The sequence below is a fragment of the Anabrus simplex genome, chromosome 11, assembly GCF_040414725.1.
Source record: "Anabrus simplex isolate iqAnaSimp1 chromosome 11, ASM4041472v1, whole genome shotgun sequence".
Classification (NCBI taxonomy): domain Eukaryota; kingdom Metazoa; phylum Arthropoda; class Insecta; order Orthoptera; family Tettigoniidae; genus Anabrus; species Anabrus simplex.
In genome coordinates this window covers 47,067,330-47,093,749 of record NC_090275.1, presented here as the reverse complement: position 1 = coordinate 47,093,749, position 26,420 = coordinate 47,067,330, and the positions used below count along the sequence as shown (strand labels likewise).

At 39.7% G+C, this 26,420-nt stretch overlaps 1 protein-coding gene across 2 annotated transcripts in view; it reads right to left on the bottom strand.

The window, feature by feature from the left end:
* Nucleotides 1-26,420, bottom strand: part of LOC136883542 (UDP-glycosyltransferase UGT5) — a 63,217-nt gene that overhangs the window by 12,428 nt on the left and 24,369 nt on the right. For both annotated transcript variants that reach the window (XM_068229760.1, XM_067155917.2), the window contains 3 exons: nucleotides 25,464-25,636; nucleotides 11,729-11,942; nucleotides 3,025-3,244 (listed from right to left, as the gene is read on the bottom strand). In XM_068229760.1, the coding sequence (XP_068085861.1) occupies nucleotides 3,025-3,244; nucleotides 11,729-11,942; nucleotides 25,464-25,636 (607 nt within the window). The remainder of the gene's footprint in view (nucleotides 1-3,024; nucleotides 3,245-11,728; nucleotides 11,943-25,463; nucleotides 25,637-26,420) is intronic.

Here is a 26,420-nt window from a genome sequence, read left to right as displayed (position 1 = left end):
ATCCCAGTAATTAAGGCATTGTGAATTGGATCCACTGATTGTGTTTTGTTTCACGATCATTTTTTCATCATTTGTTTTAGATTCTAGTCGGTGGATACATTTTGAGGCTTTAATTTTTCATTTTGTTGCACCTCGTACCAATAGGGGCTGATGACCTAGCTGTTAGGATCCTTTAAACAACAAACATCATCATCATCATCATCAATAATGCCCACTGTCACAATATTGCTCCTACGAGGAAATTAATGGCATGGAGGTGGGAGATGCTAGAACATACACTCTACTCACTGGACAAGAGTCCCTTTGACTTCAGTCTGTTCCCCAAACTAAAGAAACCACTCCAGGGGAAGCGTTTTCATACGAGACACCATACTTCAAGTCGAAGGTGCTCCACAGTGACAGATCACTCTACACATTGTGGCAGTCTGATGGATGTGCATTGACCTGATGAATACAAGGCAAATGTTACCTACCAGAGTGCACTATTCCTGTTGTGAAATCTGGTGGGGGAGGCATTACGGTGTGGGTCTGTTTTTGATAGTTTGGACTTGGTCCTCTGCTTTCGGTTCCTGGAGCCACGAATGCTGAAGCTATGCTATGCTATGCTACCCACCCTGTGACAACAATCTGGAACTGACCCTTCTTATTTTCTACATGACAATGCACCCATTCATAAAGTGAAGACTATAAATGAGTAATTTGTGGAAACAAGGGTGAATGACATCAAATTGTCAGCCCTAAGCTTTGATCTAAATCTAACTTAGCAGCTCTAGGTGAGCTACAGTGCCAGTGACAGCTAGACCAGACCACCTCAAAAACGGCTGCAGAACTGTTCGCCATATTGCTGGAGAAAATACCTAGAGGTTGTGTTAGTGGAGAAAGGTGGACCTACATGATAATGGCACTGTAACAACTCCAATAGGGAACATGCATGATCCGGGGTTTTAATTAAAAATATGCTAATCTGATTCAAAATTTCATGCAGAATTCAAAAATGTGATCAGAATGTACAAATAATAACTCCAAACGTGATAAAAATCTACGAAAATGTCACGTCACGCAAGCACGCGATCTCATTGGTCTGACGTCATCGTACAGGTTGACTGAATTAGCAGACGAAATAACACAGCGTGCTGTGAGAAGCAGGATACACTTCGCGTGTTTCTACTTTACGTTAGTGTCTAGTATGGTTAAATTCGAGGTCTATACATTGGATAATAATCTGAGTGGTATATTTTAGACTTAAAATGAATCCTGCGCAGACAGTGAGGCAGAAAACTTATAAATGGTGTAGAGTTCCGATGTGCAATAGCACATCGCATACCATACCAAACAAATTGTTTATAAATGTTCCAAAGACGCTAAAACTAGGAAGAAATGGATTTTGGCGAGCCGGAGAAATGCTGGTGATATATCGGAAAAGTTTACAGTTTATATATATATATATATATATATATATATATATATATATATATATATATATATATATATTTAAATATTTTAACGTAAGATGAATTTGTTTGAATTTTCAAATCACTTTTCCATGTCAGCTGTTCTAGTGGTAAAACTTTAAATTGTAATGTATAATGCTTTATTTAAATGCTTCAATTACGTCTTGGACACGAGGCTGACGTATTTGAGCACCTTCAACTACCACCGGACTGAACCAAGTTGGGGTCAGAAGGCCAGCACCTCAACAGTCTGAACCACTCAGCCCGACTTGTGAAGATATATTTATCTTTATCATGTTTAACTTTTTCCCTCCACAAAGATATTTAATTCTCTTTCATGGGCCCTGGAAGTGGGTAGGCCAGTTGTCCCATTTTTTGGGAATGATAGATTATAGCCCTATAGTACTATGATCTTTCTTTCTTTCTTTCCTTCTTTCTTTCTTTCTTTCTTTCTTAATCAGTTTATCCTTCAGGGTTGGTTTTCTCTCGGACTCAGCGAGGGATTTCACCTCTACCACTTCAAGGGCAGTGTCCTGAAACGTTGAGACTTTGAGTTTGGTGATGAAACTGGTGAGGAGGGCCATTACCTCGCCCAGGCGGCCTCACCTGTTATGCTCAACAGGGGCCTTGTTGGAGGATGGGAGGATCGGAAGGGATAGACAAGGAAGAGGGAAGGAAACGGCCGTGGCCTTAGGTGCCTGGAGGAGAAGTAGGAAAATACGAAAAACCACTTCGAGGATGGCTGAGGTGGGATTCGAAACCCTTCTACTCAGTTGACCTCCCGAGGCTGAGTAGACCCCGTTCCAGTCCTCGTACTATTTGTTTTCAACTTTCATGGCAGAGCCGGGAATCGAAACCGGGCCTCCGGGAGTGGCACACATTAACCACTACACCACAGAAGCGGACTAGTACTATAATGCTACCTATATGTTTATGTTAGTGCTGAAATCCGATTTCTTACTTTACTAATGCTGAAAGCCCGAAAATGTAATGTTATTCTTTAATAGGGGAATCAGTCTAGAAGGAAATGTTGAAAGTGATGTGATCTCTATCCAGGTTCGTTGTTATCCTAATACTATGGGTTACAGTACATTCCACGTATATAAAAGACGCCACTTACAAACTTGCTTGTTATCCGCGAATTTCGGCGGCCACAAAAGTCACATTTTTCAAGAATGATGACATCTACACAGGGTAGATTTTCTGACTGTGCTGTTTCGAACCTTTCTTCTGTCATTTCGAAGTTACTCGCGATCATGAATAATAAACAATCGGCTTTTAGCAACGGCTGATGCACAACGGCTGGTAGAGCTCCATGCGGTACTGGATCGTGACGTCACAGCGCGCCGCTTACGTCAGAGGCCGTTTCACTCGCCTTGCGGAAAGGCACTATTAAACATTTTTTTAATGGTAGAAAACAAGGCAACATACCACAATGTAATACGTTTACGTACTATTTCATTGGTGTACTTTTCAAAAAAAATATTTTTGAAAATTATGCATGTTCCCAATTAAGCCAGTACTTACAGATCCAGTCATTAATGGCAAATCTGCATTGAAACATTATATTTACCTGGTGTTTCGTAGAATTTCTTGTACTGCCTCCAAGATAGTTCTTTCATTGATTGACTTATAGTCAAGTTGTACTCCAGTGCCCCTCGCTATCACTTTCTCCATATTACTGTGCTGCTCCCTTCCAAATGGTATTCCTATGATAGGTATTCCTTGACTTGTTGCCTCTAGTATGCTGACCCGACTAGCTTGGGTAATGAACAGGTGCACGTTATGATGAGCTGAAAAGGAAGGAAAAATTGTTTCATATTTTTATGTTTCAGCAACTGAGATTTATCAAGTACTTCAGATAAATACTCTGCAGTAGAATGAGTGGTCTTCCAAGTCGTGTTGTAGGAACTTTCATTATTAAATAGCTACATGCAACAACGTGAAGTCGGAGTAGTTTGTTCATCTGTTGCGACAACAAAATTTATAATAAGGCGATAAGTGTATTAAGATATTAAAAAATGAGTTCCGCTGAAAGTTCGTGTAGATGCTGTACATATCAATAGGAAGAGAGTCTGGAAAACAAAAAAAGTGTGTTAAAAAGAAGCAGAACTCATATTTATTACTTTTATAAACAGTAGTAAGCCTCTGTGGTTCAGGCGGCAGCGTGCTGGCCTCTCACCGCTGGGTTCGTTGGTTCAAATCCCGGTCGCTCCATGTGAGATTTGCGCCGGACAAAGCAGAGGCAGGACAGGTCTTCCTCTGGGTACTCCAGTTTTTCCTGTCGTCTTATGTTCCATTATCACTCTCCATATCATTTCACTTCATCTCTCTGTTATTAATCATTGCCCCAAAGGAGTGCAACAGGCTTCAGCAGCCAGTACAATTCCTATCCTCACCGCTAGATGGGGCTTCATTCATTCCATTCCTGACTCGGTGGAATGACCAGAAATAGGCTATAGCAAATTTCAGCTTTCCTGTGCAGTTCGTTCTATTTGACACCCATAGGCGACCTACATGCCTGGATGTGGGATGAAGATGATAATGAGGTAGGGAGAGGGTGAAACATCGTGTCAGCATGCAGCCTACTCATGTTGAATAACACCAACGGGTCTGCTCAAAGCTTTACGTTCCCATCCGACGGATGAATCACCATCAACAACATCATATACCCACTCCATATGAGCACTGCTGAGAGGTTTTGGAATTTAATCCAGGCTTTTGACAAGCAATCTAACCACAGTGTCAGACGATATAGACTTCAACGTCTTAATGATCATGCCCAGCAGGTGGGCTACGAGTGTATTGAGGGGTCATAGTAAGGATGTACAGGAGAGGGTGTATAAGTCACTGGAGGTCTCCAATTATAGTATGGTTCCAGTGTTTGAGAACCTCACTACAATTACTTGATTTGAAAACTCATAGTGATCCAAAGAGAAACAGCACGATTAGTTCTGGGAGATTTCTGACAAAGATGTTGGAAACTTTGGACAGGCAAGATGTGGGACTAAGGAGACAAGTTGCTCTATCAAGTGCTGTAGTATATTCTGAGCTCTCAGTAGGGAGATGGTGTGGAATGACATATTTACCAGGCAAGGTGGCCATGCGAACCCCACTGTCGGCACCCCTGAAGGTGGTTTTCCGTGGTTTCCCATTTTCACACCAGGCAAATGCTGGGGCTGTACCTTAATTAAGGCCATGGCCTCTTTCTTCCCATTCCTGTCCCATCGTCGCCATAAGACCTATCTGTGTCAGTGCAACGTAAAGCAACTAGCAAAAAAATATATATTAGTGGACAAATAAGATTGAATGGAGTTTTTAAAAGTAGATGAAGTTGGAAATTAAGAGGATGAATTGGGGCAATATTTATTTGTAAGAAAATAAATTAGAAATTGAAATCATTTACCAAGGGAGATGTATGATAAATTTCCAACTCTTGTAGTATTGACCGACGTCTGATTGATGTTTTCTCTAAACTGTATTTGAACCAGGCCCAATGGAATCAGTTCAGTAGAGGTTCCGTTATGGATTCTGTTATTAATAAAATGCTTCCTTTTCCAGGTATTTTTCTTCATTTTTTTCTAAATTTGCATTAGTGTTTACAGACTGAAAAACTTAAAGGTAACATGTTAACCAAGTCAGAACTGAAAAGAAAATGGCTTCCACTACCCGGAAAGGAGTACAGTACCAGCGCATACTACTAACGATTTTATCAGTCACTACTGATCTGCATTTAGGGCAGTCAGCCAGGTAGCAAATTCCCTATCTGTTGTTTTCCTACCCTTTTCTTAAATGATTGCAAAGAAATTGGAAATTTATTGAACATCTCCTTTGTTAAGTTATTCCCTAACTCCCCTTCCTATAAACAAATATTTGCCCCAATTTTTCCTCTTGAATTCCAACTTTATCTTCATATTGTCTTTTAAAGACACCACTCAAACTTATTCTTCTACTAATGTCATTCCTCGCCATCTCTCCACTGACAGCTCGGAACATACCACTTAATACCAATATAGTTGGTCCGTTATTGGACATTACAAATGTTCCAGCTAACTCATTCCCGGTGGCCAGCGTTTTGCCCCAGTGTGCTAAGTTGGGCTCATCAGTTGGTAAATAGCACACCTACCAATGTATGGCTAGTGCATACCATGGAGGCCACAGCATAGGCTACTTGGAGCCACCGGCAGTGCCAATGCACTACGAAATAGCGTATGGGTTTTAGTGCTGGGAGTGTCCGAGGAAAAGTTTGGCTTGATAGGTGCAGGTCTTTAGATCTGACGCCCGTAGGTGACCTGCATGTCGTGATGAGGATGAAATGATGTTGAAGACAACACATACACCCAGCCCCAAGCGAGCAAAATGGTGGTTAAAATTTCCGACCCTGCCGGGAATCAAACCCAGGACCCCTGTGACCAAAGGCCAGCACGCTAACCATTTAGCCAATGCACTATGAGAGACTTTGTCTCGTTTTCAAAAATTGATGCCTGCCTGGCAATCAGATGATGTAGACATTGATTCCCATAGGGAACTTGAAATATTTGTTCCGAATGAGTCTTTGTAGGTGCGCTATTTACCAACATATGAGCCCAACTTAGCACACTGGGATGGAACGCTGGCAACCAGGAATGAGTTAGCTGGAAAATTTATAATGTCCAAATTTACTCATTCGGGACAAATATTTCAGGTTCCTTATGGGAATTAATGTGTATGTCAACACTGTTCATACACGAATAAATAATTTTCAATTATAAGAATGTATTGACAAGGTGAACCTTGCACATACTATTTTAAATAGTTTTTAATAGCTTTATCCTCATTATCGGAAAGAGCGCCATGATTATGGCAACATTGCACATCAAATAAAAGACGGACCTTTTAAGAATCATTCAGTTCAGTTAGAATGTCTGTGTTGTGTGCCATGTTCAATCAACAGTGCTCTGAATTAGTGCATTCTTTATGCAAAGCGACTATGGCTGCTTGTCTGAAGTAAGTAGCATAATTGATTGTACAAGAAAGTTTACATGAACATTTCAATGCCTTAAATGTGTTTTTAATAGATGAAAGGAGTGTCAGAAATATCAATGAATACTGTAACTGTACCACTGTTCAAAAAAAGGAAACTGGAAGAAATGTGAAAATTATAGAGGTATAACCCTATTATCACATGGGCTAAAAATAATGGTCATAGTCATAGACAAAAGACTGAGGGATATAATAGAAACACAGTTAGAGGAAGAACAATATGGCTTTAGACCAAATAAATCAACAATAGACTTGATATTTACAGTGTGAACGATAATGGAAAAACATCGGGAAAGGAACAATGAAATCATATTCCTATTTTTGGATTTGGAAAAAGCTTATGATACAGTTAAGAGAAAACATGTATGGGAATGCCTACAGAAAAGGAATGTACCAAAATCATTAATTAACAAGATAAAAATGTATCATGAGAGTAAAAGCAGTGTACAAGTGGGGAGTGGTGACGCAGAAACATTTTATACAAAAAAGGGTCTTGAGGAAGGAAGTGCACTGTCGCCATTATTGTTTATTATATTGATGGATAAAATCAAAAAACTTGTAAAACAGAGTATCAGTAATGATGAAGTGAATGCTTTGGTATTTGCAGATGATGTGGTGATTTGGGGAAAGGGAGAAAAGGAAGTACAAAGGTGACTGGACATTTGGAATGAAAATCAGGAGTTTGGAATAGTAATTAGTAAGAAAAGAAAACTGTAGTCTTGCACTGTGGAAAAGAGAAAAAGAGAAGCCAAGTGAACATAGACGGAGAACGATTAGAGAGTGTAGAACAATTTACATATCTGAGGAGCATTATTAATGGAAGTAATGAAATCAACCCTGAAATGAATAACAGACTGAGTAAAGGTACAACATTTTATCATCAAGTCAGAGAGCTGTTAGGGGATGACAAAGTACCCAAGAGAACGTTAACATTATATAACATTATATAAACAGTGTTTCATACCAATGGTAACATACGGACTAGAAATGCTGGTAACTAATAAGAGACAAGATAGTAAGATCCAAGCATTAGTAATGAAATTTTTAAGAACATCTGTTAAAAAGACAAGAAGAGATAGAATTCAAAATATTAAAATTAGAAAAGAGCTAAATATAGAACCGTTAGTACAGAAGTTACAGAAAACAAGACTGAGATGGTTCGGACATGTAAAAAGAATGGGAAAGGAACGGGTAGCAAGAAGGGAATTGGAAAGAGAAGTTAAGGGAAAAAGACCAGTTGGAAGACCGAGAAGAAGGTGGATGGATCAGATTGGGAAGGACATTAGAGAAGCTGGATTGGATGTGGCAGAAGTAATGGAGCAGGAAAAGTGGAAGGACAGAAAGGAGTGGAGGAGGCTTGTTAACCATAGCGGGCGACTGGAGTGGGAATTGATGATGATGATGATTGTTGTATACAAAAATCACGATATACAAAGCACAACATAAAAGTTTATTAGTTTGTAAATATTCACACATTATGTACAAAAATGAACGAAATATGACTTGCTGCTTGAAGTGCTGTACACGTTAAATAAAAACATAAACTAGTTGACTGACGGTCAAAGAGATACAGTATTTACATTTGCACAAATGGATATTTATATGTACACTGAGATCTATCTTGATGAAATAGGATGTCCGAAGGAATGAATGTTCGTGATAGCAGATGACTATCTGTAGTTTGGAGAATTATAAAAGGAACTTGGAGTAAAGTTCGTGGTAGCAGAATGCTAGCCAGAAGTTTGAGAACTTGAAGGGAACTCGGAGCAAAGTTCATGAGTAGCAGAATGCTAGGCAGGACGTATGTCGGTGATGCGGGAGGCAGGATAACTTGAGGCGAAGATGTCCTGAGGTGAGACCTCCCGATCAGAATTAGTCCACCTGTTCAGTACACGTTTTTAAGAGGGTACCTCCATGTCTGACATACGGTGTAGTCTGATCGCTGGACACTGCTGAGTGCCTGGAGCGGAGAAGACGTCGCCCAATTTATACACGCTGGCTGACGTCACACGATTACATCAGCGCACTGCTGTCCACACCTCGTGGTCACCAGAAGCGTCGATATGAGTGCGGGTTGCAGAACTTGCAGGTGGCGGAGGACACACAAAACGATGATGATGATGATGCTGATGATGATGATGATGATGACTGTAACTTCCAATTAGCTTCATTTGGGAGCAGAAGAAACATGCTCAAATTTCTCTCTAGGACCTTCTTAATGGGCCTTGCCATTTTTTATAGACCGCCCGGCTAACTTAACCTAGATATGTGCTACTTACATAATATTAATGCATATTGAAGTCACTGGGTGCTCCAAATTAGTGTGTAAATATAGATAAAATGTTTATTTAAATGATAAATCATTTTTATAAGTATAACTGCATCAATTACATCAGAGTTTAAATGTTTAGCTTGGCTATTACATAGTGTCGTGCATGAGCGGTGTCTGGATTAGCATGGAATCGCATACAAGCTTTCCATTCCGCATGTCATCACAAACCCATATTGCACCCACAGCAACCAAGTGGTAAGCCTCGATATTACATGGTTAGAACGAGCAGTACAACACTAGAAGTTCAAAATACTCTGGGATGTCTTGTTTGTGATGATAACACTAAAATAGTTCAACTTTGCACTTAATGTTCATCTGTCTGATATTATTTTTAATGACCTGAGGGGAATGAATTTAATTTTATCATATTCTATTTTAAGTAAAATTCCTTGCCCGGCTACTCATTCCTGCCACCCGGCTGAAGAACATTTCTGGGGAGAACACTGATGCTGGTACCATATAGTACCGCATGTCGTTTACATTAGCATTTCATATTGTTCTGTTATTTCTTTATTTTTATACTAAGAAGTGGATTGTTGTAAAAGTTAGGTTTTGTAATTGTATGAGTAGGACCTGTATTGATTTTATTACATATCATTGCTGCTATGGCAAACTAGCGAAAGTGACGAACTGGAGAACCTGTAGTTCTGAAGTTTTGGTCTAGGTTTTATTATTTATATAATATCTACCCTCTGACAAAGTCTCACATCATAGGTTATAAACTTCATGGTTCTGATCCGTATTGAATTGCAAGTACAATGTAATTATTAAATTAATGTAGTAATGGTCCACCTTTCAATACTATAATAGGTAATATTCTAAATTACATTAATTAGGGACTAGTTTCGGCCGGGGCTGGTCATCTTCAGCCTTAATGTAAAACACCTAATAACTAAACAAATGTACATGCACACAATTGACATAAAACAAATGAAAATATAAATTATTCTCAATGATGAACATACTCAAGATGTTAGAACCTAGTTCATTTTCAAATTTATTCATAATTCCATCCCAGTTTTTAATGTCACTTTGTAAATATTTTCATTTGTTTTATGTCAATTGTGTGCATGTACATTTGTTTAGTTATTAGGTGTTTTACATTAAGGCTGAAGATGGCCAGCCCCGGCCGAAACTAGTCCCTAATTAATGTAATTTAGAATATTACATATTATAGTATTGAAAGGTAGACCATTACTACATTAATTTAATAATTACAAAGTCTCACATCTACCGCTCGTTCTGTATGGCTAACGCATAAAACCAATTCATTAAATATAAAAATTGATTTGACATGAGTAATCATAACTTCTTTCAGCTCTCCTAATTTTTTGACCATTTGCACATTTGTTAGTTTGGTAGAGGGGGACAGGGGGGGTGGAGGGGCTATATTCTAAGGCCTAGCATACAATGTGTTCAGAAATTCAAGCTTAGCAAATAGGTCATTTGTTTCCCTCTCCAGTGGCCTCAACTAGGAGGAACTGTACTGGAAGAGGACGACAAAGACAAGGAATGTGGATGTGGCTGTATATTCTGATAAGGACTCTGCAATGGGGGATTGAAGAGGGTTTGGTAGACAATCTTACACAATGTTTACACTGATGCATTCACAGCCCGTACTTGTAGATATGATATGGGCTTTTGGGCTTATGCTGTGTCAGAAAACAAGGTGAAACTCTTAACGTTTCACAGAGAACTTTGCTCCGCGTCTTCAGAAGAAAATCTTGGTTATGCCCCCCACCCCTCTCACACCATCTCACATCATCCTCCTCTGGTTTTCTCCACATACTTTCATTCCATTCTTCAGATCTGTTCTATTCTAACCTGGTGTCTTTTGTCGCATTTTATTTTATTTCTTCTACCACATTCATCCCTGGTTTGTCTGTTGTCTCTTTGACACTTCTCACGCACACACGGTGTGATAGAACATTTTAACTGGAGCTTAATGTTGTCGTCAGCTCCCATTTGACAGCGAGCCACTTGGTGACAAACGAGCGTTCCACTACAGCTCCAACGGTAGCATTCTTAAAATTCAAACCCTCATTATTGTAGAAGATTCCTCGTGAAGAGTCGAGATTTTCTTCTGAAGACAAGAAGCAAAGTTCTGTGCGAAACATAACGAGTTTCACCTTGTTTTCCTGACACGGCATAAGCCCAAAAGCCCATATCATGTCTACAATCTTATACAATGGCAGTTGCATGCACTAACTGAAATAATTTTCAGCTATGAACAATAAAAAGTATGATGCCTCCTCCCTTGAAGAGGATTTCCTGACAAGTAAAAGGCCAAAAGAAATGTCTCACAACTCCTCAACATAGAATGAGGATGATCTCCAGACTGAATCTTTACCATTTCTCAAATCGGACTGTTCCTCACTCTGGGATATCACCACTGAAACAATTGAGTGCCCTTTGAGAGGAGTAAAATCCCACGAATGGAAGAATAGGTCAGTTATTGAAGTTGACTACACAGAACAGACCTGTCTGAATGTGTAGAAATAAACTTCCACTTGTTTTCTCGTAACGGCAAACTAAATGCAGCCTGATTTTATGAACAGTTGTAAATAATAGTGTACAAATATACTTTTTTAAATTGAATGGGCTAATAATTTTTTTTAAGTACATTTACAGATTATTTTTCATCCAAATAAAAGATTTGTGGGGTCACATTAGATAATAATGCAACTTAAGTGTATTACCAAATGTCACAATAATTGGCTCTCATAAGGGACATATGGTACCAAATGGTACCAGGCTATTATTGAGGACCCACAGGACCAATCTACATGAAAATACCTTTTCCTCACTTCCCATCAGTGAATGTCTTCAGATAAATAAACAAGTTAAGAGAAAAATGAAATCTCCACCCTTCCCAGGTTAATAAAATATTCAATATCCTACTAAATTGTTCATTTCTACTTACCCAGAAGATCTGTATGGGATATCCACTGACCAGTCTTGATTTTCTTGGGCTTTTGAAGTGAAGTATCCATCTCCCAGTTCCAAAGGATTCTCTGATCCAGTTTCAAAAATGCAGTTCGAAATTTTTGCTTTATTTTGTCACTCATTTGTAGATCACCGCCAAGACTGAATAGAATTACTCCATGTTTGGCTCTATCCAGGAAAGTTTTAAGGCCCTGCAATCGGAATATTTTGCAATAGTTGCAACTAACATCATTTAGGTCATTAGGGGTAAAAATTAGGCAACTAGAATGGTGTGAAAGATAATCATTTGAGCTTGAATGACAGTACTATACCCATATACCAGGCAGGTAAAATAAAACTGGCCCAGAATATTTACAAGACTGACAGACTGACCAACTGTGGCCTCACTCTCCAAGGCTCCATCCATCTGACTACAACACTTCATGGCAAACCTCTTCTTTCAACTCCTTCCAACTCCCAATTGACTCCTGCTATAGGATACAGCCCTTTATTAGTTGTCATATGGTATAACACCCATGTCATCTTTAAAAACAGCCATTGATGTCACTCCCACCTAGCTATCAAGTATTACAGACTGATGAAATAGCTTCAGGCAAAGTAGGAACTCTCTGAATATTATCTCATTGTCTAAATGCATACAGTGACAGAGCGATGACTCGACAGTTAATGTAACAGTATTCTACCATATGTAGCAATGTTTTCAAAGTAGTATCACAAATAATATATCCATATCTGACATTAGGCAATAAGTCTCACTGTACATTATTTTGATACTAACATATATATACATAGTAAATTAAATACAATAAAGCAAGCGATAATTATTTAATACATAGCAAAATCAGATTACAGAATTGAATCAAACAATAATAATAGTTACAATAATAGTAATAATAATAAAAAATCAGATACAACAACAACAACAATAATAATAATAATAATAATAATAATAATAATAATAATAATAATAATAATAATAATAACACAGAGAAATATTTGTAACGGGATTTAAACAGTTACAGAATGCAACACAAAATGGTGCTCACGATAAAGCAGCGCATGATCATTGCCGAGTGTTATGTGAAGCGTCATTTGTGGAAAACCTGTGTGGAACTGTTTGCGCAAGAGTTTAAGACTACCTCCAGCAAAGTCTGCAATGCAGAACCTAGTGGCAAAATGGTACAAAACAGGCTTTGTAGCGAATAAAAGCCATAACTATCCAAAAAGAGTTTGAACACCAGAAAAACATTGCTCGAGTGAAGGAAAGCCTAGAACGAAGTCCGACGAAATCTGAATGCCGTTTTTCTGTGCAAGTGGGAATTAAGAGATCATGTGAGATGGATGGAGGAGGATAGGTTACCTAGGAGAATAATGGACTCTGTTATTTAGGGTAAGAGGAGTATAGGGAGACCAAGACAACTCAGTTTCTAACGATTTAAAGATAAGAGGTATAGAACTAAATGAGGCCATAGCACTAGTTGCAAACAGAGGATTGTGGAGACATTTAGTAAATTCACAGAGGCTTGCAGACTGAACACTGAAAGGCATAACGGTCTATAATGATAATGTATGTATAATAAAATGTACATGTTTTGAGAATCTCTTCATCAGCGACCAAACATTCCGTCAAAAAATTTGCGTACTTGATACCTAACCTCCTGACAGTATACTCTAAATAAGTTAGAACTGGGAATTTGGCCTTTATGTGTTAAAAGCACACAATCCAGAGTACCTGCCAGACGGGCGCTGTTCGGCTGGGTATGTGGCCAGTTCTTGCTATGTCCTGCTAATTTAAACTGGACACCAGGGTGTGCAAAGGTTGCTGCTTAAAAGTTGCATGTCTACAAATGGTACAGACTTAAGTCGGTTACATCAACAATCAGCTCATCAATGACGGGTTTGTTCTGCTAGAGCGAGATGATACTTACAAGTGTGAAGAAGGTTAGAGCAACAACTGGAGTAACGATGGAGAGCTTCAAGTACCAAGGCAGCTTAATACAGAAAAATAGAAGAAACAATAAGGAAGTGAGTGCCGGGGAGAAGAGCAGAAACACTCCTCAGAAATGTTGGAAGCTTAGTGTGGAGTAAAGACATCCCCCAAAACAGATAAAGACTGATATATATAGGTGTACTATGTATCACTGTTGACATATAATTTCAGAAACTTGGTTAACCCTTCAGTGACGGGGAACATTTGAGTATAACAAATTTAAACTTGTACGTTTTAGAAGTTCCCCCTTTCTGCCACTTGAGTGACACTTTATCCAGCGGATGGAGGTGATTCAAATGTGAGCACTAAGAAAATGTAGCAATATCTTTTAAAATTCACTGTTACAACAGTTTAGCTCAATTATTTTCAAATGTTTATAGTCAAAACTCAAAAGACTATAATTTACATTCATTCAATTTATATTTACCTTATAGTGTATTAATAGGGGCTGCCTGGCCGAGGCAGTAAAGGCGTGCTCGGTTCACCTGGAAGGACGTGGGTTCTATTCCCAGTCAGAAAGTCGAAAAATTTAAGAAACGAGATTTCCACTATTGGAGGTGCATATGGCCCTGAGGTTCACTCAGCCTACACCAAAAATGAGCACCAGGTTAATTCCTGGGAGCAAAGGAGGCCGGGTGTAGAGCTAACCACTCTACCTTACCGAGTGCCAAGGTTATAGATAATGGGAGCCTATACCTTCCAACCCTCCCAGGGCCTTCGTGGCCTGCATGGAGATGACTTTGCTTTCATTATAGTGTATTAATGGAGAAGAGCCCTTCCACTTTTTATACGGAATGAAAGTGACATTCTTATATTTGCCTGGGTTGTTTCCCAATGCAATGAAAACTAGAGTAATCGTTGCCTGGGGAACTTTGAGCAGAAGAACCAGGAAAAATAATTCAAAAATTCAGTTAGCACAAATCCCCAGGTTAATGGGGTGATTATTAGATCATGGGAAAGAAAGCGTACAATTTGGCATGTTTTATCATCCATTACTTGGCCGTGAACACCATACCCTCCTATTCCTTATGTTATGCGTCCACTCTCACTTTGCTCAGTTCAGTTGGCTGGAGTGCTGTTATCATCCGATTTATTAAAACTTAATTACTTCTCTTTCATTCAAACTGCACCTTGCCATGCTTCTTTGCAACACAATATCGTGTTTCAAAGTAACAGCGAGTCGAGTAATTATGAGTCGTAAGAGTTAGTGAAAGAATTATAGGAATTCTCACAAGGAGATGTCAACATTCATGTTGTTGTTGTTGTTTGAGTCATCAGTCCATAGACTGGTTTGATGCAGCCCTCCATGCCACCCTATCCTGTGCTAACCTTTTCATTTCTACGTAACTATTGCATCCTACATCTGCTCTAATCTGTTTGTCATATTCATACCTTGGTCTACCCCTACCGTTCTTGCCACCTACACTTCCTTCAAAAACCAACTGAACAAGTCCTGGGTGTCTTAAGATGTGTCCTATCATTCTATCTCTTCTTCTCGTCAAATTTAGCCAAATCGATCTCCTCTCACCAATTCGATTCAGTATCTCTTCATTCGTGATTCGATCTATCCATCTCACCTTCAGCATTCTTCTATAACACCACATTTCAAAAGCTTCTATTCTCTTTCTTTCTGAGCTAGTTATCGTCCATGTTTCACTTCCATACAATGCCACGCTCCACACAAAAGTCTTCAAAAACATCTTTCTAATTCCGATATCAATGTTTGAAGTGAGCAGATTTCTTTTCTTAAGAAAGCTCTTCCTTGCTTGTGCTAGTCTGCATTTTATGTCCTCCTTACTTCTGCCATCGTTGGTTATTTTACTACCCAAGTAACAATATTCATCTACTTCCTTTAAGACTTCGTTTCCTAATCTAATATTTCCTATATCACCTGCCTTCGTTCGACTGCACTCCATTACTTTTGTTTTGGACTTATTTATTTTCATCTTGTACTCCTTACCTAAGACTTCATCCATACCATTCAGCAACTTCTCGAGATCTTCTGCAGTCTCAGATAAAATAACAATATCATCGGCAAATCTCAAGGTTTTGATTTCCTCTCCTTGGACTGTGATTCCATTTCCAAATTTCTCTTTGATTTCCTTTACTGCCTGTTCTATGTAAACATTGAAAAGGAGAGGGGACAAACTGCAGCCTTGCCTCACTCCTTTCTGGATTGCTGCTTCTTTTTCAAAGCCCTCGATTCTTATCACTGCAGACTGATTTTTATACAGGTTGTAGATAATTCTTCGTTCTCGGTATCTGATCCCTATCATCTTCAGAATCATAAATAGCCTGGTCCAATCAACATTATCGAATGCCTTTTCTAGATCTACGAATGCCATGTACGTGGGCTTGTCCTTCTTGATTCGATCCTCTAAGATCAGACGTAAAGTCAGGATTGCTTCACGTGTTCCTACATTTCTTCTGAAGCCAAATTGATCTTCCCCCAACTCAGCTTCAACTTGTTTTTCCATTCTTCTGTAAATAATACGTGTTAAAATTTTGCAGGCATGAGATACTAAACTAATAGTGCGGTAGTTTTCACACCTGTCAGCACCGGCTTTCTTGGGAATAGGTATAACAACATTCTGCCGAAAATCGGATGGGACTTCTCCTGTCTCATACATCTTGCACACTAAATGAAATAACCTTACCATGCTGGTTTCTCCTAAGGCAGTCAGTAATTCAGAGGGAATATCATCAATTCCAGGTGCCTTGTTCCTATTTAGGTCACTCACAGCTCTGTCAAACTCTGACCTCAAAATTGGGTCTCCCATTTCATCAGCATCAACAGCCTCTTCATGTTCCAGAACCAAATTATCTACATCGTTACCTTGATACAACTGTTGGATATGTTCCTGCCATCTTTCTGCTTTGTCTTCTTTCCCTAGAAGTGGCTTTCCATCTGAGCTCTTAATATTCATGCACCTAGATTTCCTTTCTCCAAAGGTTTCCTTGATTTTCCTGTATGCAGCATCTACCTTTCCCAGGACCATACAGCCTTCGACATCCTTGCACTTCTCCTTCAGCCATTCTTCCTTAGCTACCTTGCACTTTCTATCCACTTGATTCTTTAATTGCCTGTATTCTTTTCTGCCCACTTCATTTCTAGCATTCTTGTATTTTCGTCGTTCATCAATCAGGTCTAGTATCTCCTGAGTTATCCACTGATTCTTAGTTGATCTTTTCTTCCTTCCTAACATTTCTTCAGCAGCCCTACTGACTTCATTTTTCATGACTCTCCACTCTTCCTCTACTGTGTTTCTTTCAGCCTTTTCATTTAGTCCTTGTGCAACATGTTCCTTGAAACGATCCATCACACTCTTTTCTTTCAACTTGTCTAGATCCCATCTTTTTGCATTCTTTCCTTTCTTCAATTTCTTCAACTTCAGATGGCATTTCATGACCAACAAGTTGTGGTCAGAGTCCACGTCTGCTCCTGGGAAAGTTTTGCAATCCAACACCTGGTTTCTGAATCTCTGCCTAATCATAATGAAGTCTATTTGATACCTTCCAGTGTCTCCAGGTCTCGTCCACGTATACAGCCGTCGTTTGTGGTGTTTGAACCAAGTGTTGGCGAGGACTAAATTATGGTCAGTGCAGAATTCAACCAGCCGACTTCCTCTTTCGTTCCTTTGTCCCAATCCAAATTCTCCTACTGTGCTACCTTCTCTTCCTTGGCCTACCACTGCGTTCCAGTCTCCCATCACAATTAGATTCTCGTCACCTTTGACATATTGTATTAAATCTTCTATCTCCTCATATATTCTTTCAATTTCTTCATCATCCGCTGAACTAGTAGGCATATAGACCTGCACTATTGTGGTGGGCATTGGTTTGGTGTCTATCTTGGCGACAATAATTCTTTCACTATGCTGGTCGTAGTAGCTTATCCGCTGCCCTATTTTCTTATTCATTATTAAACCAACTCCTGCATTACCCCTGTTTGATTTCGTGTTGATAATTCGGTAGTCGCCTGACCAAAAATCCTGTTCTTCCTGCCAACGTACTTCACTTATACCAACTACATCTAACTTTAGCCTATCCATCTCCCTTTTCAGATTCTCTAACCTACCACAACGATTCAAACTCCTAACATTCCACGCTCCGACTCGCAGAATGTCAGTATCCATCTTCCTGATGATCGCCCCCTCTCGTGTAGTCCCCACCCGGAGATCCGAATGGGGGACTAGTTTACCTCCGGAATATTTTACCCGGGAGGAAGCCATCATCAGTACATCTTTCATACAGAGAGAGCTGCATGTCCTCGGGAGGTGGTTACGGCTGTAGTTTCCCGTTGCTTTCAGCCGTGTAGCAGTATCAACACAGCTAAGCCATGTTGAGTATTATTACAAGGCCGTATCAGTCAATCATCTAGACTGCCGCCCTTGCAACAACCGAAAGGCTGCTACCCCCCTTTCGATGAACCATTCGTTAGTCTGGTCTCTCAACAGATACCCATCCGATATGGTTGCACCTGCGGCTCGGCTATCTGCATCATTGGGACACGCAAGCCTCCCCACCGCGGCAAGGTCACATGGTTCGCAGAGGAGGTCAACATTCATAAGGGATGACAATTTATACTATCAATCTACGTAAGGCAACATCCTGTACTGAAACATGTATCTGCTGGAATGCAGCAGAAATTTAAACCCTACATGCTATCAACCAGAATGTGGTCACTGTTTCAAATACTTTAGAGAAAAAAAAAAAAAAAGAAACTCTGATTTGGGCTGGATATAAGGATATGCCATTTCCATCTCGACAACTTTAAAACTTGACAAGCTAGAACAAAATTAATTTAGGCCTGCAGGGGTCTATACCACGCATAGAGGTCGGCAGCTTGGGAAGAAAAGGTGGTCTATACAATGTATGGAGGTCGGCATCAAGGGGTTAATATGGGGAAGAGAGAAAACCAGCATGCAGGCTAGTGAGATTAAATTTTTGAGAAGCAGAATATGAGTAACAAAGATGAATAAGTTTTTAAAATGAGAGAGTTGCAGAATTAATGCAGGTAAAATCACTGCAGGATTGGATAGAGGGATCAAGACTTACATGGTATGGACATGTGAAGAGAATGGAGAAGAAAAGGATACCCAGAAAGATCCATGTGATGGGAGAGAAGGGCAAGAGACAAGAGGAAGACCAAGAAGTAGGTGGATGAAAGAAGTAAAGCAGGTGAAGAAAACAGGGGAGGCCTGAACAGAGAGACAGTGGGAAGACAGAATATCATAGGGAGGCTTATGTTCTAAACCTGGCCAGTGGCTGGAAGATGTGCAAAATGATGATGATTTTCAAATGAGCATGATATGATAACCTCAATAATTGTATGTAGTATTTGCCAGAAAAACAGTGTAACAATTAACCCCTCAGAGCAGGAGCAGTTGCTGCATGCACCACTCACCAACTGCTAGTGCAGGCGGAATCTGTTATTCATTGAATTAGGAGCGTAAAATGTCCAATATTGGGAACACTGTTAATTGATAGTTTCAGCAGATATACACACAGAATGTTGGTACATTATAACACACACTTTCTATTCTACAGTACATCATGAAATACCTCCCCTTAAACCACTTATGTAGACATACAGCATCTTTCCACTGAAATGTACAAGCATGTGGCTTAACATCACGCACCTCAATATCACCTCCACTTTCCACCACATCAACATCATTCATCAATGAAGTACGATTGGAATTAAGATCACTATCACCTGAGTTGTAACTGTTGTTCAAAAGCAAAGAAATACTCTGTGATTAGACAGCTGCACTTTAAGCCTCCCTGCCAAGATTGGTAGTTACAGCTCTAAAATTCATGACTATATCAAAATACTCAAAGGAAAGAATACATTTGGTAGAAAGTAAATATATCCATCAGAAGGAAGAGGAAAACAATGCATTATGTAAAAGAAAGTTTAACGTAGTTCACAATCTCTACATCAAATTGTAACACAATTGCGTTGCATATAGGTATTGAACTCCTCATCTGCTAATATTTAGTGCATGCCATGCCCAGCACAGCACTCTGCGCTGTTGGGTTACCAAATAAACTGAGTTGTTTTTCCAAAAGAAACCCTGAGGCTTTTCATCAAGTTCCTCCACTCTATGGTGCAATTTTGTGTTCCATATGAAATTATATGAGGGCTGTTTCTTTATTAAGGGCTGCTTTTTTATTAATGGGTATACTCTTGGATATGCACCAGGAAATGGAACCAATGTTTCTCGCATATACGCTCTTTTTGGGTGGTTCCCAGCCTGTCTCACAGTATATAGACTCATCCATTCAACACTTCACACATGTGCTGTGCATGTAGTGAATTTCATTATGAAGCATCTGTATTGATGTAATCATCTTCATCATCATCCTTTAACCGTCTCCAGTCGCCCGGGTGCAATACAAGAGTGCTCTCCAGCTTTGTCTGTCCAGGTACATTTCTTCCTTCTCAACTTGGTGCCATTCCACTCCTTTTCCTTCCAGGTCCTGCTTTGCTTGACTGATCCACTGTTTCCTTGTCTGCCTCTAGGTCTTTTGCCTTCCAGTTCCTTTTCTAGCCATTTTCTTGCTGTTCTCATTTGATCCATCCTTTTTACATGGCTATACCATTTGAGTCTTGATGTTCTTTCAATTTTGCTTAGCGAATGGTTTACTTGTGTATTATGACAGATCTCTTCATTCCGGATCTTACATCTTCTTGTTTTCTGCAGCAATGACATCAGGAACTTCATTTCTGCAGCTTGTAATACTTGCATCAAATTGAGACTCTTCAACAAATATCTTTGAAAATCTTCAATCTATACCGGCAAATTTTCAACATCAGTATTCTAACACAATTATCTTGCTAGGCAATATCTTAAATCATCACTTCAACATCAAGCAAAAATCAACAGCTTATAGGAAGAGATTTTAACTGTAACCTTAATTATCCAATATGAATGTAATTGAAACACACCTTCTATGACTGAAATACCATTAAAAGGGCACAGTATACAAAGAACTGTACATCCATGAAAGCATAGCCTGCTTCCAGTCATTCGACTGGGTCAGAAAGGTAATGAATGAAGCCCCCATGTAGCGGCAAGGATAGGAATTGTGCTGGCTGCCAAAGCTTATCGCATTCCTATGGGGCAGTGATTAATGACTGACAGATGAAATTATATTGGAGTGTTGCTGGAATGGAAGGTGACAGGGAAAACCGGAGTACCCAGAGAAAAATCTGACCTGCCTCCGCTTTGTCCAGCACAAATCTTACATGAAGTGACTAGGATTTGAACCACAGAACCCAGCGGTGAGAGGCCGGTGTGCTGCTGCCTGAGCCATGGAGGCTTTTGTACATTCAAGAAAGAAGACGAAAGTGTTACTCATACACAATGTTACTAAAAGCTTTAAATTATTCTCTAAAATTAAATTATTTTAGAGAATCTGCTTGTTAACTTTGCATGTATTTTGGTATATTCTTGTACCCTCATTAAGCTGAAGATGTCCCATAAGATGGACAAAACATGTTATTATAATTAGAATACAAATAGCCTATTTCTTCTAAGAGATAATACAATATTGTAGTATTGAATAGGTGGACTCTTCTCAATTTGATGCAGATATGCGCTGTGCTGCAAAGTACAGTGTCATCTGTGAGAGACTGGTTGAGCGGTTATTATCCAAGATATTCTCAAAACAAGAACAGGCACAACAGAATTTAAAAATGGAATGTGCCATACAGCATGACCATGTCATGAAGTTCTTCATGAGGCATGCGGGGATTTGGCGTTGGCTTACAGAACCATTGTATGGGTAGTCAAAGACAACTTGAGAGATGACAGCGTGTGGCTGACCTGCCTCAACCCGATCGCCCTGCTGTCAGTGACGAGGATGTACAGCTTGTTGGTGGATTACTGGGAATGGATACAAACCTCACAGTTTGTGATTTTATCATTGGTGCTTTCACGGCCCGTGCTTGTAGACATGATATGAACTTTTGAGCTTATGCTGTGTCAAGAAAACAAGATGAAACTCTTTATGTTTCACAGAGAACTTTGCTCCGCATCTTCAGAACAAAATCTCGACTGTTCACGAGGAAGTCTTCTACAATAATGAGAATTTGAATTTAAGAATGCTTTATCATTGGAGATAGAGTGGTACGTTCATTTATCACCAGGTGGCTTGCTGTATGCTGGCACAGTGCTCGTATTCCAAGCGGGAGGTGACGACAACGTTAAGCTCCAATTAAGATGTTCTACCACACCATGTGTGCGTGAGAAGTAAGAGAGAGGACATCAGACAAATCAGAGACTAATAAAATAAAATGTAATGAAGAATAGAATAGAACAAAGCTGAAGAATGGAAAGAAAGTGGGTGGAGAAAACCAGAGGAGGATAATGATGTGAGAAGGTGTGGGAGGAGGAGGGGGCATAACCAGTGTACACACATTATGAAAGTATGACACTTAACACATAACACATAGCTTGGAATGAACCATCTGGTGATGATGAATGTACGAATTTGGAAGACACCAAAATGAAATAACAATAGAGAAAGGACAGGGAAGAGAACTATCTACGTAAGTCTTTAATGGCTGGCAACCATGCATTACTTAATTGATCGCCATTGTCACTGTTGACATTGTTAGGATTTTTACGTATTTCCACAGCTTCCCATATAATCCTAGACCTGTAGTGTTTAGTGTGGGTAAGAGCTCGAACATTTTGAACACGACTTCATGACCCAACGATAGGGCCTGCTCAGCTATTGCTGACTTGTCTGGCTGGTTGAAACGGATATTTCTTTGCTCTTCCTTAATGCGAGTCCCAAAGGACTGGCATGTTTGGCCAATGTATACCTTGCTGCAGGTGCAGGGAATTTTGTACACCCCAGGCTGTGATAGTGGGGACAATTTATCCTTGCTTTTACCTAAACTGTGAGCAATTTTAGTGACGGTGCCAAACACTGTTTTTATATTGTGCTTGCGGAGGACTTTGGCAATTCGGTCTGTGGTACTGTGGATGTAAGGCAGGTAAACAGTTCCCTTCTCTTCTTCTTTCAGTGAGCTTTGCTGAGTTGTACCTCTGAGATGCAGGACTATATGAATCTGTACATCATTGTAACCATTACCTTTAATGTGACTTTGAGTGTGTCCATCTCCTCCTGGATATTTGATGGCTCACAAATCGTGTCACTCTTGTGGCGAATGTCGTGAAAATGCCCTGTTTTTGTGCTGGATGATGGTGAGAATATGCTTGGAGATAGTGATTTGTGTGATTTTAGTAATTTTTATGTTACCAAAGTTGAAAGAACCACTTCATGGCATCCACATTTGAACTGTTCCCAAAGTTCTACAGGCGACAAATTGCTCCATTTGCACTATCCACAGAACAAGCACCACTACAGGCATACTACAGCTTTCACATCACAGATAATGGGCTCTACACAATGCTAGGGACTACTTTGAGGGGCTGTAGACATTTCATGGGGTTATCTCTTATGTATCAATTGTATTCAGTAGTTGCCACTGATAAAGAAACAGCCCTCATATATAGGGATTTATAAGCCTATTTCAGCCCTTGTCAAAACATCAAGGGAAACTTAGGATGGGGCATGCGTAAGAATGAGGACAAAAATGCTAAAATAATAGAATTTATAATCTTGACCATTTTTTATAGGCTGATTGTTCCATATTGACAAAATACAATAATCTATGTTATATGGGTCCGCCTATTCAATACTTATTTGTGACACCAAATTGTTATCTACATTTTATTTAGTTCAGTATGTTTTGGAATTCTGTTCTAAACTCATAATCAACCTTCTTAAAAACTACTCTTAGCATATTAAAACCTTTCATTCTATTGCTATTACATGTTTCCTAGTCCAGCTCCACGGCTAAATGGTTAGCGTGCTGGCCTTTGGTCACAAGAGTCCCGGGTTCGATTCCCGGCGGGGTGGGGAATTTTAAGCATAATTGGTTAATTTCGCTGACACGGGGGCTGGGTGCATCGTCTTCATCATCATTTCATCCTCATCATGACGCGCAGGTCGCCTACGGGCGTAAAATCAAAAAGATCTGCATCTGGTGAGCCGAACTTGTCCTCGGACACTCCCGGCACTAAAAGCCATACGCCATTTTTTTTCACATGTTTCCTAAAATAATTGAAATACATGACCTTTAAAATATTGGTTACTGGTACACTGTTAAAATACAGGATCTTTCACTCAAACTGGAGCCGGCTGACCGGCGCGGCGTAACGGGTGTGTGGGCGAGCTGGTCAGATGAGCACATGGCAACTCGCTGAGCTTGGGGCCTGGAGAGCGCCCATATGAATCACATGTAAATAACAAGCACACATAATAACGCATATCAAAGTAAAAAAATGTCTCATCTTGTCACAGATGTTGAAAACGTCCTCCATCTGCATCTACACATTTCTGGCTTCATCTAAGGAAATTTTCATTCATACATATTAGTTCATCTACCTACCGAGCTCGATAGCTGCAGTCGCTTAAGTGCGGCCAGTATCCAGTATTCGGGAGATAGTAGGTTCGAACCCCACTGTCGGCAGCCCTGAAAATTAAGGCCACGGCCGCTTCCTTCCCACTCCTAGCCCTTTCCTGTCCCATCATCGCCATAAGACGTATCTGTGTCGGTGCGACGTAAAGCAACTAGCAAAAAAAAAAGTTCATCTACCAAGATAGCCTCAGTTCCTCTCATATTTTGTTTGAGTTCATCTACAGTATGAGGGTTTGTTGCATAAACCTTATTTTTCAATTTTTCCCATAAATAAAAATTGCAAACAATTAGATCTGGGGATCTCCCATTTCAACACTGTAGATGACTCGAACAAAATATCATGAGAGAAATTGAGGCTATCTCGGTAGATGAACTAATATGTATGAATGAAAATTCCCTTAGATGAAGCTAGAAATATGTCGATGCAGGTGGAAGATATTTTCAATATTTTCTGTGACAAGGTGAGAAATGATTTTACTTTGATTATGCATTATTATGTGTGCATGTTATGTGCATGCAGTTCATACGAGCACTCTCCCGGCCCCAAGCTCAGCGTACTGCCATGTGCTCGTCCTACCAGCTCGCCCATCTACCCGCTGCGCTGCGCCGGCCGGCCGGCCCCACTTTCAGTGAAAGACCCTATATTATTAGATTATATGTGCTTGTCATTAGACACAATTGTTGTGATATAAGTTAAAAGTTTGCTAGCGGAACCTTACTTATTCACTATTTTAAAATTTTTAGAGGAAAGCAACGGGAAACTACCTCACTCCTCATTTCCCTAGTACACCTCTTCAGTGACGCCTAGGCTATCTATGGCAGCTGTTGGAGGAGCTGCAGAGGATCAAACCAGCCTTCGGCCTAAATACTCAACATACATACAAAATTGTTAAATAGTCTATCACTTCTCTATTGCACTGTCCCTTGTTTTGTTCTTGTGTCTATCCATTGAAATGTTCTTCTATTGGTTTACTAATGTCTAAGGCAAATCCATATTGTTTACATTTCCCATTGTTAGTCAGTCAGGCTTTGCACCAAACTCATTGACTGTGAATATATATGAAGCTCATATGAACGTCTACTGGTGGCAATGATCGAGGAAACATGTACTGAACTAAATAAAATGTAGATAACAATTTGTTGTCACAACTAAGTATTGACTAGGTCGACCCATATAACATGCATTATTAAAATTAAAAAACTTGAAATGATACATACCTTGGATAATTTTTTTGGTTTTCCAATATGAATGCCAGCTACAGAAACTCCGGCAGGCCATTGAAGATAAGAATAATCAAAACTTGGATCTGTGTGGACCATTACTGCACTGACATTCTGCAATATTGCTGTCACACTGGGTGCAGATGAACCAAAATATTTTTGCACGACAGCTGAAGATAAAACACACATATTAGCTCACAATTTTAGTTGTTATTATGGTTGAAAGAGGAAAAAAAAACATGGAGTAGAAAATTAAAACTGATGGACAACTCTCGATTGATAAAAAAAATCTTCCTCGTCATCAATGGAACGTGACAAACTGAAGTACACTGGCTAGTAGACACCCAAAAAGATCTCACAGGACTCATTATTGACCCACTGGCAGCTACACTAACTGTTTATACACAGAAAATCAGCTCATACGAGTTCACACCCGAGGAACCAATGGCAAGAAGTTTGAAATTCAGAAACATGTAGACACAGGAAAGAGGACAGACCCATAGTGAAAGAATGAGAAACCAAGCAAGTTGGCCAGGCAGTTAGGGTTGCGTAGCTGTGATCTTGCATTCGGGAAATGGTGGGTTCGAATCCCACCTTCTGCAACCCTGAAGGTGGTTTTCCATGCTTTCCTATTTTCAAACCAGGCAAATGGTGGGGCTGTACCTTAATTAAGGCCACGGATGCTACCTTCCCAATTCTAGCCGTTTCCCGTCCTTCCATCGCCAAATACCTGTGATGTGTTAGTACGAAATTAAAACAGTACCGGTATTACAAGATATTAGAATCATTCTGTATTGACGGTTTTCACTTTACAAAGGTAAAATTAAGTGTATCCTCCTAATTCAATACATCATATAGGCTAATTCCATCATTAGATGGAGTAATCAAATTCAAACATGTTGTGGCTCGTTTGAGCCATCTTCAGTGAAAAAAGGGGAGGGGTTGAAATAATTT